Source organism: Gordionus sp. m RMFG-2023, chromosome 5, assembly GCF_954871325.1.
Source record: "Gordionus sp. m RMFG-2023 chromosome 5, tfGorSpeb1-WG-v2, whole genome shotgun sequence".
NCBI classification, from domain to species: domain Eukaryota; kingdom Metazoa; phylum Nematomorpha; class Gordioida; order Chordodea; family Parachordodidae; genus Gordionus; species Gordionus sp. m RMFG-2023.
Genome location: NC_088779.1, coordinates 11,913,100 through 11,934,933, shown reverse-complemented (window position 1 = coordinate 11,934,933; position 21,834 = coordinate 11,913,100). Strand labels below are relative to the sequence as shown.

The window sequence follows — 21,834 nt, the reverse complement described above, 5'->3', positions numbered from 1 at the left end:
ATTGCTTGCTTCTAAACTAATATATGTTTACTCAAAATCTTATAGTCTAATATATGTTTAAACACCAAAATCATATTAAGAAGGATTTCGATTATAATTAAGTTGATTTTAAAAATTTGTTTAGCTTAATTAGACATGACCTAACACCCATGAAATCTTATTCAAATCAACTTATTTTATTACATGTTATATATTACTTATTTAATGTTAAAATCTTTTATGAATTTACAAAATTGTCCTTATAAAATCATGATGTGTTACAAAAAATTTGTATAAATACTTAAAATTAATTGAAGCCCATCATTTTTATGTTTTAAAAATTCCTCTATTCCCGAGACTATTAAATCCTTTAACGGCAAATAAGCCAAAAATATATAAAAAGCTTGACTACTTATATATCCCAACCAGTGGCGTAGCCAGGATTGATCCATTGAGGGGGGTTTTAAAATTTTTTTTCTAACCACTATATTAGCCAGCATAAATGAAAAAAATATTAGTAACAAAATTTTGGCCAAATTTATGATTAATACGCGACTGAAAGCATTATTCTGAAAATTTTATCAATGTTTAGTCAATTGTAAATTATTTCAATCCATTCGGTGTAGAAATAAGAATAAAATCGCCCCCCAAATCTACCATTTTTTATGATCACCCAATATATCTTATTCTATGTTAAAAATAATTATTTTAATTAAATTTTTGCACATAACAAAAATTTGCAGAGAATTTCATTATAGATTTTATTTATTATTTATACAATTCAATAAATTTCAAAATGTATAAATTTTATACAGATTATATTAAAAATTTATTCTAAATAACTATATTTAAAAAAAATAGAATTACAATAAAGTATAAGTAATTCTTATGCAGTATTTAAAAAAATCTAATTTAACAATTATAATATAATTAATACAAATGAGTATATTAATAAAACATAAATATTTCTTATTAGAGATCCGCAAAAGTATAAAAATCGGGCCTAATTTCTTAAAAAAATTCAGGCCGGGTGGGGTTGGGCCTTGGAATTTTTTTAAAATATATCAATTTTGTGTTAAGTTTTCAACAATGATGTTATGTACTACTATTGGATTAAATGTTGAGTTTTTTTATTTTATAGAATACCAATATAATTTAATTGAAGATCAGTTAAGGTTAGGATTCATTTAATTATTAACAATTTATTAGATATAAAATTTTTAAAAATTATTATTATTGAGGCATTGATCAACGTACAAGCTACAAAATGGCGCTACAGCTGATTTCAATGTGTGGACGTTTTTTTATGCATGATCGCCAATCTATAGTTATATATATATCATTAGTTTTCAATGTAAAATAAAAAAATTGATTTTATTTATAAAAACTAGACGCCATATAACATATATCTTTTATTTTGAGTAATTATAAAAATGAATTTTTATATTTAAATAAATTCAGGCCAGGCCGACAAAACCTTTTTAAAAAGAATTCGGGTTCGGGCCAGCAAAACTTTTTCCAAAAAATTTCGGGCAGGGCCGGGCTTGAAAAATTAGGCCCGATGCAGATCATTCTTAGTGCAAATGCAATATTTTTATTAAAAATAGTATAATATATAAATATTAACTAAGAATTCATTTTAATTACGTTTTGAATATAAAAATTTTATGACTAAGATCATATAATAATATAGCTATTTTATATTTGAATTTATAAAGAGAGGTCTACTTTTCTCTGAGATTTGACTAATTCGTCTAGAATCAAATTTTTATCTAGAATAATCTCCTTATAAATATTTAATATTGCGAATTATTTAAACAGCTTTTACCGTATTTCTTAAATAGGTTTTTAACCTTAAAGTTGAAAAAGACCTTTCATTACTCATTAGTACATGTGCTAATCGGTGAGGTAACCAAGATAAAAAGCAATGTTTTGATATTAGGCAGGGAATCTAAAGTGCAATTATACATAAAAAAGGGCCTGCAAAGCATATTTTGGTCTCAAAGAGTACTCTATTCTGTCAAAATTTTTATACCAAAATTCGACATCACAAAGTAATTTATCATACGATCCTGATAATTCATCAGAATAAAATTGAGATTTTCTTAATATCCTCTCGCGTTTCAAGTGTATTTAAACTCAACCGGCAACAGAAAATAAAAGCTGTTTAAAATAAAAATGTGACTAATAAATCTTTCCTTTAATTTAAATAAAAATGTATCAATAAGGGGAGTAAAAATATTTATTTTATAAAAATCCTCAATCGTAGATGCATCAATATTTAAGCGTATCTAGAAACTACTCTAGGTTTAAAATTTTTAATCCCAAACATATTAAATCACCTTTACTTTCTCATTATATTTCCCAAATTATATGATTTTTCTTTTATTTAAAAATTATAAAAAATTAATCAAATTAAATGATTTTTCTTTTATTTAAAAATTATAAAAAATTAATTTAAATTTTTAAAACTATCTAATTAGTTTAACAATATAAAATTTATTATCTAATTTAACTATGCGAGAAAAAATTTACAATATATTTTTATTGTTATTTAATATTTTAGAATATAATTTTTAATATATATTTTTAAACCATGTTATCATTTAAAATTAACAATTATTTGTTTTTTAAAATATATTTTATTTTCATATAGTATATAATTATTTATAAATTGAAACCATATTTTAAATAAAATAATTTGCAATAAGATTTTCATCAAACCCACTCCCCCCTTCCGCTCGAGCCCCTGCGCCCCCTAGCGACGCCACTGTCATCGACCAAATCTATATTTGCAAACAACAATAGAAATGATTTTCCAAATAAATCTTTCTATTATATTATTTAATAATTTAAAAGGGTTAGACATTCTCAGCACTCACATCCATGTTAAACAATATGCTATATTAATTCATTCATTGCAAATGAGCGGGTTTTTAATTTTATTCATGATCTAAAAAATAACTTTTTTATATTCAAAATATTTTTATAGTTGCTAGTAGAACTAAAAGTTATCCTTTTTAAAATTTATGAAAGGAGTACTATTAATTAAAAAGGTGTAAAATAATGTGAAAGTTATTCTTTTTAAAATTTATGAAAGGAGTACTATCATAATTAAAAAGGTGTAAAATAATGTGAAAACATGCGAAAATCTTATAGGCGATTTGGTATAGGTTTTTCAGGGGATTTTCACCTGGTAAAAATCCTGTCATGGAGAGGCTGACATTATTTTAATCCCTTTCTGCATTATCGTAATCTTCTAGGAATTAATATAAATTTTATAATTTGCACTCTCGTTCTTTTAGATTGTGTGAAATTAATATTTTGTCTTTTCCTAAATCTCTGGAGCACCTAATTTAAAAATTATAGATATTTATAAAATTAAGGGTTTTATTAAATATTTTGCTTTATTCTATGTTTTTCTAGCAAAAGAAAGCCAATCAGACTAAAATTTTTGCATCGCATCTGTACACGCCAAATTAGTAATGTTACCTCTGATTTTGAGAAGCTCCTTTTCTTATTTGCAGGTGTGTTTTATGATATTGTGATAATATATTTCTTTTACTTGATTCTATTCTATAAGTTAAATATATTAATAACTATTTAGGTGTCACTAGGGGTGGGGCCTAGAGAATCAAGCCCCCTGAAAAATTTAAAGAGCCCTTCAAAATTTTGAATTTTTTTTTATACAACTTAATAAAGTAATTTTAGATAATGTTAGATAAAAATAAATTTAAAAATATTTTAAATTTTTTGAGCCTCCTGAGCAGAGTTGTTAAGCGCTACTTTTAAAAGTAGCGCGCTACCGCTATCGCAATTTGTCTAAAAAAGTAGCTCGCTTAGCTACTATTTTTTAAAAGTAGCTTTAGCTCTTTTTAAGCTACTTTTTATAAAAAAAATTTACAAACAAATTTTTTATTTTTTGCTTATAATGTTATTGTATAATAAATATATAAAAATCAACATTTATAAATATTAAAATATAGTTAGTTTTGATTATAAAAAAATTTATGTAATAAAAATAAATATTTATGGTAATTTGTTGCATTTTAATAATAAAATCATTTCAATATTATCATCCCCAAGTCTAGAGCGACGATCAGAAAGTATAAGTTTTGCCTTATTAAATAATCTCTCGACACTAGCACTTGAGGGTAAGGGCGTATTTAATCTTATATGCATATTTTTAATATAAGATAGATTAACAATAATTTTATTTGCAAGTACATCGTATGTCTGGCATCCTATTATCATTTTGAGGGCTAATGCCACAGATCTTCTTTTAAAGTTATAAGGTCTAGCCAATAGCCTGTGATTCCCAAATAAGCTCAAAAATATTTAATCAGATCAATTTAAATAAGTTTACCTTCTGTTTTGTGTTCAACAATCTCCCGTGGTACATATATATGATATCTCTGATAACTCTACTATTAGAGCATCTTTCATCATTTTAAAGTTATATGCTATTTTATTCATTAGTGTCTAGCGGCACAAAATTATTCTACCAGAGGATAGAGTTTTATTCATCATAATAAATGATGGATTATCAACTAAGGACATTGGCTGAACTGTATAAATTATAAAATCAACAAACTTTATCAGCCAATTTCTGAGAAATATTGTCATTTGCATTATTAATTAATTTGGTTTGAATTGAATGAGTCTTTTTGGATGTAGAGTAGCCTATACCAAAATTATTTAGATGTTTCTCCATTTCCTTAAAACTCATGAACAGTCTTATAAAATAAATATTATTAGAATGTAAAAATGACAATTTACCTTTAAGTGTTTCTTGAGGTTATAGCTACTGGATTGATTTGAGGAAATATTTTTTTTTTACATTTTAAACAAATAAATTTGAAACCAGTTTTGGTTATATATTTATTTTAAAAAATTTTCAAATCTAGGGAATGGGAAATTTGTATTATAGCTATTAAGAACATTTTCTTCCCTGGTATCTTCCATTTCATTAATATCATTGTCTGAATCACTTTCAACGATTTGGATATCCATAGGCGATGACATTTTAAATTTAACACGTGATTTAGGTTTATAATACAAATGAAAATATAAATTACAAATTGAAATTACATTTTAATTTCAAAATTAAATAATAAATCATAAAAATTATAATTAATTATGATATTATATTTAAATACACTTACCTTCGTTATATTTTTTAAAAGTAGGGAACTACTTTCAAAAAAAGTAGCCGCTATTAGCTATAGCTACCAAAAAAGTTAGCGCGCTACTTTACCAACTCTGCTCCTGAGATTGTAATGTTTAGCGACATCTCTGATTTAAGCATAAAATAATAATTAGTTACCATATTATTTAGAGATATTTAATCTCAAAAGGTATTTAGTATTATTTTTTAATAAGATATTATCTATTTTCCTATATATCATAATATTTTAATTTGAATTTTACCTTATATATTTATCATCATTTATAAATAGTATTCTTAAGACCTTGGCGAAATATTACCATTTTGGTGCCAAATTTATATGCGATGTTTAAATATATGAATTTTTTTAAAACTCACAAATAGATTATATTTATTCTTTTTAAAAGTGCTTTGTATAATCTTTAATATGTAATCATTGCGTGTAATAGAGAACATTTGGACAAAAGCTCAATATGTTGAGAAATATTGGGCACTGTTTTGGTGTCTATTTTCATGTTTTTTAATAATTTCTTTTTTTAATTTTCATTTCACGATTTATTAGCAAGGGTTTAGAAAATAATATATATTAAAACAAAATTAAATTTTAACTAATTTACAGCAATAATTTTTTATTAATTTAACAAATATAAGGGTAAAATTTACCATTCATCATAATTTTAATGTTGGCATATGTTCATGTGACTTAATTCACACTTTTGTTAAATATTTTATATAATTATTAAATAAAATTACAATGACTATATATTAGATTATTTGATTTTTATAATGGATGAAATTTCATTGAAATCAAAATAAAAGATGAGTAAAATTTTTTGGTTTTTTCCATACTTCATAACATTGATAGGATTATATTATATTAAAGAGGGGAATGACTTAATAAGGCAATAATTTAATTTAATGACTTGGATTTCAAGTCTTTGACAAAAATAAAATCCTTCTTTAAGATCTTCTGTTTTGACTAAAATTTGTCTGCCAAATTTTATGAATAGGTCGAGTTTGAGCAGCGTCTATATGGCAGAAAATTTTATGGAGGCAAACCCCCCTAAAAATCATCCCATGCCCCTACCCCAACAAATTCTACTACCTTCGGCCGCCATATTCGCTAAACCCCTATGCTATAGTGATTTTGTTAAAAAGAATCTTATGTTTAGCTACCACTTATAATCAGACAATAAAATTTTATTTACATCCTTTCAGGCCATTTAGGCTAAACCCCAATTAATTTTTTGTTGGTTATAATCAGTGTCGTTAAAGTAATATAGCGTGTTTTTTCAGTAGCGATAGCTTAATCGCGCTACTTTAGAAAAAAATAATAGCTATAGAAGTAGCTCGCTACTAATATGGGTAGCGAATACACATAAAATTATAGAAATATATTTATAAATTCTATAATCATATTCTTTTTATATAATATAATTTTTTTTTGAATTTTATATTTAAAAATCTCCATTATAAATCTAGTTTTCAAAATAAATTGAAATGTCGACGATAGAGATTAATATTTAAAAATTTTGGGTACAGATCATATCAACAAACTAATTTCCCTGGAAAATGATGATGATATAGAATTTTCTTTTCCTGATCTCGCAAAATATTTTAATCTCGATAAAAAAATTAACATAGGGTATAAATTTATGGTATACCGAAGGTTTTATTACAAATAAGACTACTAGTAGCATCAACTAGATGAAAGTAATATCAAACAAATTTAATATCAAACAAATTTAATATCAATTTGTAAAGCCCAATCTTTAATTTTTAAAATAAAATTTGAATCAAGCTGTATCTTTAATATTTGAGAAAGATGAGTTTATTTGAAAATATTTTTAGGCCTCAAACATATCAAGAACTATATTATAAATAAAAAATTACAATAAATAATTAATATTAAATTTTCATTTTATCATCAGACTCAATATTTTATAAATTATTACATGGTTGTTAAACATGTTTAAAATTAACCATATCTATTAATACATTTTATAAAAACTTGCTAAAAAAATACTTATTGAAATAAATATTTTCAGATTTTAAACAATTTTAGTAAAATAGATAAAATGTTAAAGGATGTTGACCTGGCCAGTCAGCAAGCATGGCCATTTATGGCACTTATCCCCTACATAATTTTTATTTTAACCATTACTATTATAATTTTAGACACATTAAAAAAGAAATGATTTTTTTGGAATAAATAGTATTATTTAAAATCTTTTAGACGCATTTTTATCTATAAATAATCAAATGACAATTTTTGATGATTTTTCTTATATAAAAAATATATGTTAAATTTAATATTGCATTGCCCTCAAGTGCTAGGGTTGAACGATTATTTGATTATAGATTATACTTTCTGATCGACACACTCTAGGTAAGATGACAGTATAGAAATGTTATTAATTTTGGGATGCGATAAAAAATAAATAAATTATATATATATTAAATTTTAGTCATTTTTATTTGTAGAAAAAGAGATGCGTAAAAAATATTTTAAAAAAATTCAAGGAAGAGTTGCTTAGGTTTTTCTATTGGGATTGATCATTAAATGAGAAGAAAATATAATCAGAGAATAGTCGATAACTTTGGATGTTTGTTAATTATTAAATAAAGAATATAGTTAAAATTTGTTTACCTACTGATAATCTTATTTTTAATAATAATATTTAAAGTATTTTGTTAAAATTTTAAATGATTTATTATATCCTTAACTGATATATAGGAACTAAATTTTATTATTTAAAATATAAAATAAATTATTAACCCCTATACTTTTAGAAAATTATCAAATAAGCATAATATTAATATTTTAAGTGTGAAATTGCAAAATAATATGGTAAATAAATAAATAAAGAGGCTTAAAATTCAAAAAGAAAAAATTTAGAGTTTTATATTATTTGTTAATAAACAGATCACTTTTTAATTCATTTGTCAGAATAAGATCAACGATACATCATATCATATAAGTTATTGGATTCAAAAATAATATAAATCAAGTGATAGACTACCCCTCAAAAATAAATACCTACCCCCCAAAAATTAATGCCTACCCCCAAAAAATTAATATCAACCCCCAAAATTAATACCAATCCCCAAAAATGCCAATATATTTTGGAGGCATTTGTCTCCTACCCACCCCGGCCATGTAGACACTGAGTTTGAGGACCAAATGTGGTAATTATAACTAGCACAAAATGATATTGATAAGAGATGTCAACGTATTTATCATATTTCATTTTTTCTATCGAACTAATCTTTGTTTAGGTTTGATAGAGCCTTATTTTATAATATAAATACCAGCTACAATTAAAATTTGATAAAGTTTGAATTTCATATCATATCTATAATGATGGTTATCATGTTATTGAGATTTATTTAATTGATTATAATAAACTAAACTTATTTTATATATAATGAAAAACGACTGTATTTCAAAATCTTTTATTAATATAGGCTTAAATTAAAATTATGCAGAATGGATAATTAGTAATAAATTGGCACTGCTATTATATCTTACTCCACGAGGTTTAAATAAATTGTAAAATAATTTTTTTTAAAAACATATCTTAAGCCTAGTTAAAGGTTTTAGATACTAGAAAGATGTTCCTAAACCTTTTGGTCAAATGGGCACTGCTGTTATATTTTACTCCACGAGGAAAAAATTTAAGAATTTTTTTAAGGACTTTGTTTTAAGCCTAGGGATGTTCTAAAAATTTTGGGTCTAGCATTTAATTGGCACTGCCATTATACTTTGCTCCACAAGGTAAAAATAAATGCTAAATTTTAAAAAAAATTACCTTAGGCTTAGTTAAAAGGTTTTGATACTAGAAAGATGTTCTTGGGTCTTGTAATAAATAGGCATTGCTATTATATTTTACTCCTTGAGGAAAAAATAAATTATAAATTTTTTTTAAACATATCTTAAGCCTAGTTAAAAGTTTAATATAAGAGGAAAATGTTCTAAATATACTTTAAACTAAGGTTGACAAAATTTTATAAAAAATGAATAAAAAAAACCTCACAATTTTAGTTTCCTCGTGGGTTAAAATATAACAGCAGTGCCAATTTATTACAAGATCCAAAGATTTAAGAACATCCTTCTAGTAGCAAAAACTATTAACTAGGCTTAAGAAAAATTTTTAAAATAATTTTCAGAATAATATAATGGCAGTGAAATTTATTACTCGATCCAAAGGTTTTAGATTATCTTCCTAATATGATAAACATTTAACTAGGTTTAAAACAACGTCTTAACAATTCAAAATTATTTTCCTCGTGGAGAAAAATATAATAGCAGTGAAAATTTTTTACTAAACCCAAATGTTTTAGAACATCCTCCTAATATCATAAACAATTAACTAGGTTTAAAACAACGTCTTAAAAAGAATTCGCAATTATTTTCATCGTGGAGTAAAATATAAAAGCAGTGCCTACAAGACCCATTTTAGTATCAAAATTTTTAGCTAGGCTTAAGACAAATTTAAAAAAAATTTTTACATTTATATTTTCCTCGTGAAGTAAAATATAATGGCAGTGCCTATTTATTACTAGAACCAATGATTTTTGAACATGTCAAAAACAATGAACCCAGATTAAAACAAACTAGTTTAATTTTCTATATATTTTGTTGACCTAACAAATAGACCCAGTAAGCCATCCCAAAGGTCGACCCAACCAATCGACACAGTAGGCTCATCCAGCAAGCCAACCCAGCAGGCCGATCCAAGCTAGCCCAGCAGGACGATCCAAGCCAGCCCAGCAGGACGATCCCAGCCCAGCAGGACGATCCAAGCCAGCCCAGCAAGCCAACCCAGCAAGTCGATCCAGTAAGCCAACCCTGGTCGGCTCAACAGGCCCAATGGGTCAGGCTGGGTAGTGGTCAATGTTCGACCCTGGCTCAGGGTTGGGCCAATTTTTAGGTTAATGATGCTTGGTACCTTAAGGTACCATCTATCAAATTTGAATTTTGTTTATTTTCATTTGGATAGGCACTACTAAATATATTTATAATATATATTTGAAAAATCGTAATTTTTGGAAAGCCTCTATGGCCTAGTCGGTTAGAGCTTCGCTTACTCATCCCATGGTCACGGGTTCGAATCCCGATAATAATTATGTTTTTTTTCTTATTCTAACTTGGTGGTTCCATCCTTGGGGGTATGATATATAGGAGGCCGGACTCGACCACGTGATTCTATATTAATATATTAAATAATAAGTCATATTACATTTTAATAAATTTTGGTCGGTATTTAGCACATTATGTTGGTATTTAGAATATTTCCATACAATCACTTGGTAGTAAGCATCATTAACCCAATTTTTACGACTTCGACTCGGGGTCGTGGTCGAAAAAAACCAACCATTTAACAACACTAAATTTTACCCTTATTGTTACTTGAATTAATACTAAAAATATCCTAGTATTTACATTAAAAACAAAATTAAAATGCAATTTAATAATAATTTACATAATTCTTTGGTATTTCTTAACTCTTGCTAAATTTTAAAAACTTATGAAAATAAATTGACCAATAAAGGTGTTCAATGTTTCACAACACTTGAGCATTTGTCCAAATCCATTCAGGCATAGAGCTCAGGTTGGAAATAAAATTATATAAACATATCTCGGGAGATATTAACCTGATTTCCCTAATGTGTCAGTGACAATGGTTAAAAGATACGTTTTCTAGTCGGGAACAGGGCCGCCACTAGCCATTACAATCTCAGGGGGCTCTAATTTTTTTATTTAACTAACATTATCAAAAGTTATTTTTTTTAGCTAACATTCTTGAAAATTACCTTTTTTTAAGGTAAAATTATATTGAATTACCTTTTATTTCTTTAGTCATTAAAACATTATCTAAAATTGCCTTATTTTTTTTTGTTAGCCTCATCCAAAATTATCATTTTTTTAGTGGATAAAAAAAATTTCAAAATGAGGGGAGGGGCTCTTCTTTCACTCTTCCTAGCAACGTTACTGGTTGAGACTAATTATTACGTTTGGATGATTCAACGGCCGCAATAATTGCGTATTTTGCATTCGATTTTTTAAACGTATTTATACATGTATAATCCCATACCAAAGATTGCTCTTTCAACCAAGAAGTAAGAGTTACACCATCGAGTCTATTATTGTCGGAAATTAGATCTATGTGGATGGATTTGAATTGTCCTGTGACCAGGGTTTTGAGCCGTGAAAAAATATATATAGGTTTATAACGGGGTTTTTCGGCTTGTTTCGGTGTTTATAAGTTGAATTTAAAAAAAAATTAATCATAAAACATATATATTAATTTTATAGTAAAATCTTTTTAATTTATATTTTTATAATTTCTTATTTAATTTAACCATGATAATATAATATCTATTTTTATTAAACTTAGTAAATATAAATTGGACAAATAAATTTTTTTAATTTCATAAATAAATAAGATAAAAACTAACATGCGCGAATACAATGAGGAATAATATAAAATAATGAAATTGATACTATTTATGTTTAAAAAGAGAAAGAACGGATAACTCTAATATTCAATATTTAATTTTGTTCTCTCTCAATAGAATATGAACTTAAGGCTAGAAAATGCTCATTCTATGGATACTTGCGTATCTGGAAGTGGAACTGCTAGCACAATTATAGCTAACTTATAAACTGGCAACATTTTATCAATAATTCAAAAGATTAGTATCTTTTTCTTATATCTCTATATTATCAAATACTGAATTATATATTCTATTTCAATACATCTATATTATAATTTTCCGTTGTCGTCACTACGTCATTGTGACGTCATGTCATCGCTACGTCAAGTCATCGCTACGTATTTATTTATTTATTTTTATTAATTTATTTATTTTTTATAAAAGCAAGACTCAAATAAAAAGCAACTATAATCCTGGTAAATAATATTTTTAATTTATGATATCAAAAATTAAATATCATTCAATTATTAATTCAACCCATATTTATCTTGAGAAGAAAAAGTAAATAATATTTTTTATTTATAAAAATGAGTTTTTACAAATCAAACAATCATACACTTTTATTTTCCAAAAAATGAGTTTTTACAAGGGCTAATATCAAAAAATAAATATCATTCAATTCTTAATTCAACTCATATTCAAGTAAATTAATTTATAAATGCTTATATTTTTTTTACATTTAGAATACATCTATTTTAGCTTCTGATGATATTCCCACTCTTTCTAGAGAGTTGAACCTAATATTGATTCCTCTTCAGGTTTAATACACTAATATTTTTAAAATTATTCTTATGTTTTTATTTTAGATAACAAGCCTTGTCTTAACCTCTCTTAATGATTGTACAGATGCTCATTAAGCAACAATTATCCTGGTAAATTATTATTTTTTATTTATTAAAATAAGTTTTTACAAAGGTTGATATCAAAAAATAAATATCATTTAATTATTAATTCAGCCCATATTTATTTTGAAGAAAAGCAAAGTAAGGGTAAATAATATTTTTAATTATAAAAATGAGTTTTTACAAATCAAACAATCATCATACACCCTTAGTTTACAAAATGTCATCAATAATTTAAACTTTCTCATTCCAGCTACACACATTCAAAATTATTATAAATATTTATGAAAATAGTTTTAAAACACAAAAGATTAACCCTACCTTTTCTTAAACATAAATGTGGTATAAAACAAGGATGTGCCCCCCCCCCCATTTTCAATCTACTCATTAGTGACATCATAAATACCAGTAACCTACAAAATGTAGACTGGCTATGCTACGCCGACAACATATATATCATTATTGAAGATGTCACTAACATGAATTATTTTAACAATAGTCTCAAATAATATGTGAAAAATCAGCCTGATAAAAAATTTAAAAAAATTATTCTATTTTCCTTTCCTTTCCTTCCCTTTTAATTTCTTTTATTATCTTCACCTTTCTCAAACTTTTTAAGTTCCTATTTCTTTCTCTTTAACTTCCTTTCCCTTTTAATTTCCCTATTTTCCATTTTCAATACTTAGTATGATATTTTTTATAATTTAAATAAATTTATATATCTATTTTAAGCATCCTATGTATTTTTAAAGCTATCCATTTTGTCGGGCCGCACAATATGCCTTTTTATCTCTGATGAATATTTTGTCTAACAGAAAAATATTCAAAGTACATTATTTTTAGTATTTAGCTAAATTAATATATCAATTTTTAAGGATCCTACTTTTTTAAAAGCTTGCCTTTTGTCAAATCCACAATTGCTCTATTATGCATGCTGGTTATTTTGTATAACTCACCAAAAATAAGTACATTATTTTTATTATAAATAATTTTATATAGGATTTTATATCTATCCAAAAAATCGATATATATATAATACAATATTTTTTTTATTCAATTAAAATTATATATTTATTCTTAAGGATCCTACCTTTTTTAACAATACTTCTTTTTATTCTTACTAAATTTTTTTATATAACTCAATAAAAAAGACAAAATGGGGTTTTCTATCTTTAGGATTTTACAATTATTCCAAAACAAAATACAAACTACGGTATTTATATTATTTAAATTATTCTATATCTATTCACAAGGTTCCTATTGTTTTTTAATTAGCCAATTGGACTCTCCGAATGGTATTTTACTTTAATCCTACCTTATAAAATTAACTTGAGAATAGTTTTGTTTATACTTTAGTTAACTATCCCCATCTTATTTCCTTTTTATAATTGTTCAAATATTGATATATCAGTCATTAATAATGAACAAATGCAAAATAACTTTAGAAGAACATGATAGGCTTGATAAGTCACCCAAAAAATTTTTTTTGATTATAGCTCCCCAACTACTAGAAATATACTTCTATTATTGACTCCTCTACAGGTTTACAGTATTTTAATGTTTGTTTAATTTCAACAATAGTTTATTTATATTTATGGCTGATTTCTTTATTTGTCTAGGCTAACCCAATCTTAATCCCTCACATTGTTACAAAACATGATGAATCTATTATTAAAGATAAGCAAAGAAAAAAATAGCGATTCAACAAACGCCTTACCCGTTCTAGAGTTACTGGTGGCCAAGATAATAAGGAACTATGAACTCCTCTGGAGGTTTATTTTGTTTTTTTATCTAATGTTTTATATCTATATGTTTATTTTATATTCACCCAGTTGCCTCTAAATGATATTTCTATAACCACTACCACAATCCCTATGCCACTTCTGCCTAATTTTTAACAAATATAAGCATTTAATTCCACTATCATTCACCTCACTAGGAGTTAATATAAATAATACTTTATCCGATTCCGTGAGGAACTTTCATGAATATTTAGAGGGATGTTCAAACGTGAATGTGTAGTGCGGCCTATTTCATTAACATTATTAATGGGAAAAATGCGGTAGTTTTGTCATGGCCTTTATAACAATACTTACGACCGTTTTATGGTTGAGTTGACAATGTCGTTCATGATTCTATTTTAGAGGGGGATACCAAAACTGACACTTTAGCAAAAATATCATTTTGAGTTCTTCTTTTACCAGAGGCCCAAGGCCTCAGCTTTACCAGGACGCAATGGGGTTGTACACTGCATTGGTAATCCGTCATTATTCGCTACTTTCACCTACAACCCTAAATGGGATGATATTATACATTAATTATTCACTCTGCAGACGACTGCCCAGATTTATTTTGTCGCTTTTCCATCATAAATTAAAATGTCATAAAGGATTTGCTCTTAATTTTATCAGACACACAAAATAATAATTAATCCTCATCATTTTTTAAAAAAATACCTAAATTTATATGGCAAGAAAAACAAATTTCTTAAAAAATTAAATAAATTGCTTATAAGTTTCATTAGTATTGTATGGCATTTTTGTAATTTAAATAGATAGCATTTTTTTGTACTTAACATAAAGATATAGATAGCCCTTATCAAATTTTTTGATAAAAGGAGTTAACCCACTAATCCGAGATTTCCCCTTCATGTGTTGATAAATTATTTAGAAATTTAACAATCTCAGGGTTTGGGAAAAAGTTTTGAAAATTAATATGGGTTCGACTGGGCTTGGAAAATATTCCTCAAGATTAATATTTGCTTGCACTTGACTTGGGAATATCTTTTATAAATTATTATGGGCCGGGCTAGGAAAAAATTTTCAAAATTATTATGGGTTGAGCTAGGCTTGAGAAATATTTTTAAAAATTATAAAGTCTTGGACGCTTAGAAATTTTTTCCAAATATTATGAGCTTGGACCTGGCTTGAAATTTTTTAATGTTAAATGTTAATCATATGTAATCAGTAATATATTTACAAAGAATTTTGATATTGGGTAAAAGCTCATTTAAATATATTTTGACTCAAAAAATAGTTTCCACTCTTAGTCCTAATGGGTTGGACTCAATGACATTGGTTTTACTTGACCTGAATGGGGAGGGGGGGATTTAAAAATAAAATAAATTGGATATATTTTTGACGGGCTATCTATTAGTTTATTATAATTTTCTCCCAGAGAATTATTCTTATTATGGCTTAATGCGACTTTAATAAATCTTCAATATCATCATCGAAATTATCTTAGTATCTAGAATTTCAATATTCTGATTATTTAAATTTTGTACAAGTTCCAATTTATAAAAAAGTATTTTGGCGATCTCTTTTTCTTCAAATGTTAAAAATCAGTACTTGATTTTTTATTAGATGTAAGTTATTAATACTAGAATTATATGATTTTCCCCTAAATTATTAGTAAGTATTATTATAAAAGCTAATTAATAACTAATATATATAAATAAGAATAAACTTGTTAATTTAACCAGAATAATTTTATGTGACTCAATGACATATTTTTAAAAACTACATATTATAAAATTAGCAACTTACATTGACAATAGGTCAAGAAACTAATATAACACTCTGAGACAATGTTTTATAGAATGGACTATTAAGGAAAAATTTATAGGCCTAACCAAATCAACAATTCTTGGAGAAAGGAATATAAACGACCAATCCAAATCACATAGGCGTAGCCAGGATTTTCATAAGGGGGGGGAAATCAAAAAAGTACTGGGGGCTTTGCCCCCAGACCCTCTTTTGGGCGGGCCTTCGGCCCGCTTTTCCCCGGCCTTCGGCCGGGTTACTTTAACCTATATATAGTCATAAAATATTTTTACAAATTTTAATAAAAAAAATAAGCCTGGAACAAATATGAAATATATTTTTATTAGTTTATATAAAATAAAAATATAATAAATTACTTGTATTGTATATACCTTAATATAAAAGCATGTTAATAATTTATTCCAAACAATTATAAGAAATTTATTTATAATAAGTAAGTAGACATATAGTTGATTTTACCCTATTATATAGAATTAGTTATAAAATACTAGGTAAAATTCCAATTTTACAGACATATTTGACAGTTAGAGAATATATTACAGTTAATAATCTGACAAAATTTACTAATCAATGCTCTTAATATTAAATATAGCAACAATATGCATACAATTATTTAACGCCATCTATTTTATTTAAGTATATATAAATTTAATCTTCATATTATTCACCCCACAATGTCTTTAAAAGATATTTTCTGATGTCCTTATCAATATTTTATAGTTTTCTGTAAAATATATAATTCGCTATATTGGTAAAAATACTTGATTGTCATTTGATAATTAGATATATTGTAAATCGACGACATATAATATTCCACTGTTTATATTGTGCTTTAATATTTTTTTAATTTATGATTTAATTTTATCAATAGTTTTATAATTATATTTTACTTTTATTGAGATAAATAAATTAAAATTACTCACTTTATAAAAAATTATATTTGATATATTATATTATTTAGTAATTTTATAGATCTATTATTAATAATTATAATAAATTTCACTTCTGTCTTGAGACTTATCCTTGGCCTATATTCCATTTATTAAAAAACATTTTTGGTTCATTTTATATATTTATAAATTTATTTTCTCAAAAATCTATAAATTATGATGAATAGTTTTATAAAAAAATATCAACTTTTACATTCTTTCTTTTAAATTATTATTTAAGATATATGCATACATATATGAGGGTCAGGGAGTGGGGAGAGGACTAAGGGGGATATTTTTTATTAGCTATAAATGATATTTACAAAAAGTGATAAATTTCTGAAGGGGGGAAAAATTTCCCCTTGTCCCCCCCCCTGGCTACGCCTATGCCAAATCATAAAACTATATGGTGGTTAGAGCTTCCTCTTAAATGACATGATGGAAGCTAGATAAGTAATTGAGAAAAAAATTGTGAAATATTTAATTTCTAAAAGATTATCTTCCATTTTTAATGATATATAAACAACTACACAGTTGACCATTATTTCTTATAAATTATGCAATCATATGCTCTCAGCAGCTGTAATAGTAATCTTAAATTACATAGCCACACAAATAATAGATGCTGGTTAATTTGCAGTCATAGTCAAACATTCACTATATAAACTTATATCAGAATTTATTATGCTAGATAAATTGATAAAACAAAAACACTAAAAATCTTTAGAAGAAAATATGCAAATGTATTGTAGCCTTAAGTTATTTACAAGGCAGGGATGACATATTAGAAATGAAACATTTTGTAATTATAAATTAAAAAAAAGTGATATTATATGATAAAAGAAATTAATTAAGATTTTATATATTATTGTCGCACCACCTCTAGTTGGTATATAAGTAGTTTGTAATAAAATCAAAAATATTTAATTCAAAACTGTTTTTCAAATGAGAAAAAAAGAGCTTTCCTAAAAACACATAAAAAAGAAAAGAAAAGTTATCTTATCCATTCTTGGATAAATAAAATGTTAAATTTTTAAAAAAATTTAAATAAATAGATGGCGTTAAATATTTAATAGCAATTTATATTTATTATCAAAAGCATTTATTAGGAAAATTTATTAAAATATTAACTGTAATATATTATATAACTGTTAAATACGCCTGTAAAAGTGGTATTTAACCTAATATTTTATAACCAATTATATCTAATAGAGGAATATAAACTATATGTTTACTTACTTTTTATAAATAAATCTCTTACACTTGGATTTGGACCTTGAAAATAATTTTAAGAGGAGGCATGGTAATTAAATTTAATTATCAATAATATAGTTGATTAGTTATTTTGAACTCGGCTAATTACAATATTAAATTTGTTAATTTTCAATTAATATTTATTTAATTAGGGTATAAATATTTAAATAATAAAAGTCAATAAAGCTTCAACTGTTTAAGCTAAAATAATATTTAGTGAGTGATATTAATATTCTATTTTTAACACAGAATTTGATTGCAAGCTGACATAGTGAAAATATTATTTATAAGTATTAATCTAATCTAATAATTAAAATTGTATTAATTTAAGAATAATTTAGATAGACTTATTAATTTTTAAATTATAAAATTAAATCTATATATTACTCAATAGAATTATAAAAGAAATCATTCAGTAGGCAATCAAAAAAAATTACTTTTAGTTCAAGGGGATATTAAGGAGCCGTTAAAAAAAAATTTTTGCTTAAAGGGGCTTTTCAAATTTTTCAGGGTGCTCGAGTCCCTGCGCCCCCATAGCGACGCACTGGTGTCTACCCCTAAAGTTTGCAGTCGGAACTATGTCAATTTTTATCTTTTATGTTGTAACAATTTATTATTTATTCTAGTTTGTTATTTTATTTTATATAATTTTATAAATTAAATTTGAGATTGTATATTTTAAGTCAGATTAAATTTTTTACCTATATAAATTATTATTTATATTATATAAGAGAAATTAAAATTTTTTTTAACAATATTTTTTTTAAATATTTAAAATTTCAATGTAAAAACCTGTTCCCAATTAGATTGCTTAATTTGTTCACATTTATAAAATGCCAGGTATTTCGGCTAAAGATGTTGATCAACAAAAATTTGTCATAGAACTATCTGATCATTTAAAAAAGTAATAATTAATTTTAGATAATTATGCATTGCCGATCCCATAATATGCTCTCATATATTGGTTTGCGTAATGCTATATACTTTTTAAGAAAATATCTATAATGTTTGATATATAATTTAAATATTATTGGATTTCTTAAGAACAATTAAAAATATGCTTTTAATTACAGAAGTGGTAAAATAAAACTCCCTGAGTTTGTTGATCATGTAAAATTGGCAAAGCACAATGAGTTAGCGCCAATAAATGACGATTGGTTTTATATTAGAGCAGGTATATATTTATTTCATTCTTATAATATTTATTATTTAGCTTCAATGGCTAGGCATTTATATAATCGACCTGCAGGTGTTGGTTCTTTTACTAAAATTTATGGAGGTATTTATCAATGTATAAGTTTTTATATTTTAAAATAGCTCGAAAGAACAATGGTGTAAAACCAAGTCATTTTTCAAGAGGTTCAGCATGTATTTCTAGAAAAATATTACAATCATTAGAACAGATGAATTTAGTTGAACTTGATAAAGTGAAAGGGTAAACATTCTTAAGTGATAGGCTTTAAATCTTTATTTAGTGGTAGAAAACTCACAAGCCAAGGAAGAAAGGATTTAGATAGAATAGCTAATCAAATTCACAAAAAAATAGATAAAATATTAGATGAGGAAACATCTTAAACTTTAAATATATATTACTACTATTTATAAATTATGGATATAAATAATAAAAAAGTTGTGACTGGTTTATAATATCCACCAGGATATTTGTTTGCATCAAGATGTTAAAATGTAATGAGATTTATTTGTAGTTATTTAAATTATTGAGATACTTTTGATGAATAAGCATCTTTGAAAAGATATAATAGTAAGGCATTATGTTGATCTGACTGCATTAAATGATAAAATAATGATATTTCTTTACTTAAAATAATGTTACTTTATTTTTATTAATTAAGAAAGTAAGATATTTTGGGAAATAGTTCATTGGAGTTATAACAATATTAGTTAAGGAATTGTTTAAATTTTGGAATATTAATTTTGGCTAATTGATTAATGTTTTGTTTTTTAAATATATATTTCTGCTGTTTACCCTGTATACTTTATCACGAGTTTAATAATAGTATAGTGATTTGAATCCAAATTGTAAAAAATGAATTAGTACTTAGTCTTTGTTTAGCATTTATTTCTTATCCACAATGATAGCAAGTTAGAAATCTGGTTCCTATTATACTTGCCCTTTTCCAAAAATATATTATTCGTGAATGGTTTCATTTTTAGAAATTACCACTTATATATGACATTTTCAAAATCAAGATATTAGATCAACTATCTATAATATCTAACACTGCAATTGGATCGATTGATTTATTAAAATAATAAAAAGATCTAGCAGGGCTTTGGACGATGAACTATCTATAATATCTAACACTGGATTGATTGATTTATTAATATAATTAATAAAAAGATCTAGCAGGGCTTTGGACAATTTAAAGAATGACTGGGAGTAGAAATAACTTATCAGTTGTGTGGTTAAATTGCTTGGTTGGGTAAAATTAGTATGATTTTTGTTGGGTTTTTGGTCAAAAAAATGAATCAACCCAACTAAATGGGTCGACCTGGTTGAACCAAATTCATAGACTCGGGCATCGACCAGAGCACCAACTCCAGTATTTTATTGTTAATAAATTTTGCTCAATTTTATGCATAGAAGACGAATCCTAAAGTTGTAAAATTGGTTAAGGCTCAAACCGATTAGATAAGTTGGCTCAGGAGTTGACATTATGAGTCGAAATGTATTTATTTGTTGTTTAACTCTAAATATGTAATGGATATTACAAGAAAAAATAATTTCTTAATATATAGCCTAAAATTACATTCCCATCAAAGTATTTTTACAATTATCCAAAATATTCCTTTAGCGAGTAAGTCTAGCTGACCCTTGTCCTCAAGTATCGATGGAAAGATCCTTCAATGCACTACGATTAATTAACTACATTACGAAATAAATGAATTAGAACTTTTATTTCAGTTCTCAACTACCAAAGCTAATATGGTCTTTGGCTAGCTTGAGAAAATTTTCCCTACATAATTATGTGCATGATCCGGGTTTGGGAATTCTGTAAATATATTAGGCATAATATTTAACACCGAATATTTATATGGGTCTCAGGTAATAGCCAATATTAATATATTTTTACTTTCCAGGCCAAAACCAATGCCCATAAAAATCTGATTTTCATTGTATAAATTCATTAGATTTTTAAAATATTTATTCCAGTTCTCAACTACCAAAATTGTTATGATCTTTGGTTAGGCTTGGGGAAATTTTTTTAATATTAAATATTAGGCATATATGCGCCGCCGCCGGTGATTTTGACCACGCCGACGCCGCGCGCCAAAAAATTTTACATTTTTATTATTATTAATTTATTTTATATATTATTTATGAATTGTATTAGAAGAAAAATATTAAATATTTTTTGATATTTAAAAATGCGATTTTATTTTTTAAAATTAATAAATATTATTTGCTATAAATTTGATTTGTAACAATCCATATTTGCACACTTTGGGCAGGTTTGTGACCAACATGATAGATAAAATAAGATTAGGACATTAAATTTGAAAAGGAAATTGTATATTTTATTCTTTAATTTTGATGCTTCAAAAAATTTAAAACTCGTTATATAAAATTTATT

The 21,834-nt window shown here is 25.6% G+C and overlaps 1 protein-coding gene across 1 annotated transcript; it reads left to right on the top strand.

Annotated features, from left to right (window-relative positions):
• The first annotated feature begins 19,010 nt into the window (after nucleotides 1-19,010).
• On the top strand, nucleotides 19,011-19,895 carry LOC135929618 (small ribosomal subunit protein eS19-like). The gene is made up of 5 exons (XM_065466286.1): nucleotides 19,011-19,142; nucleotides 19,312-19,412; nucleotides 19,452-19,517; nucleotides 19,556-19,673; nucleotides 19,714-19,895. The coding sequence occupies exons 1-5, from the start codon at nucleotides 19,072-19,074 to the stop codon at nucleotides 19,811-19,813; spliced, it is 456 nt and encodes a 151-aa protein (XP_065322358.1). The 5' UTR covers nucleotides 19,011-19,071; the 3' UTR covers nucleotides 19,814-19,895.
• Nucleotides 19,896-21,834: the final 1,939 nt, after the last annotated feature.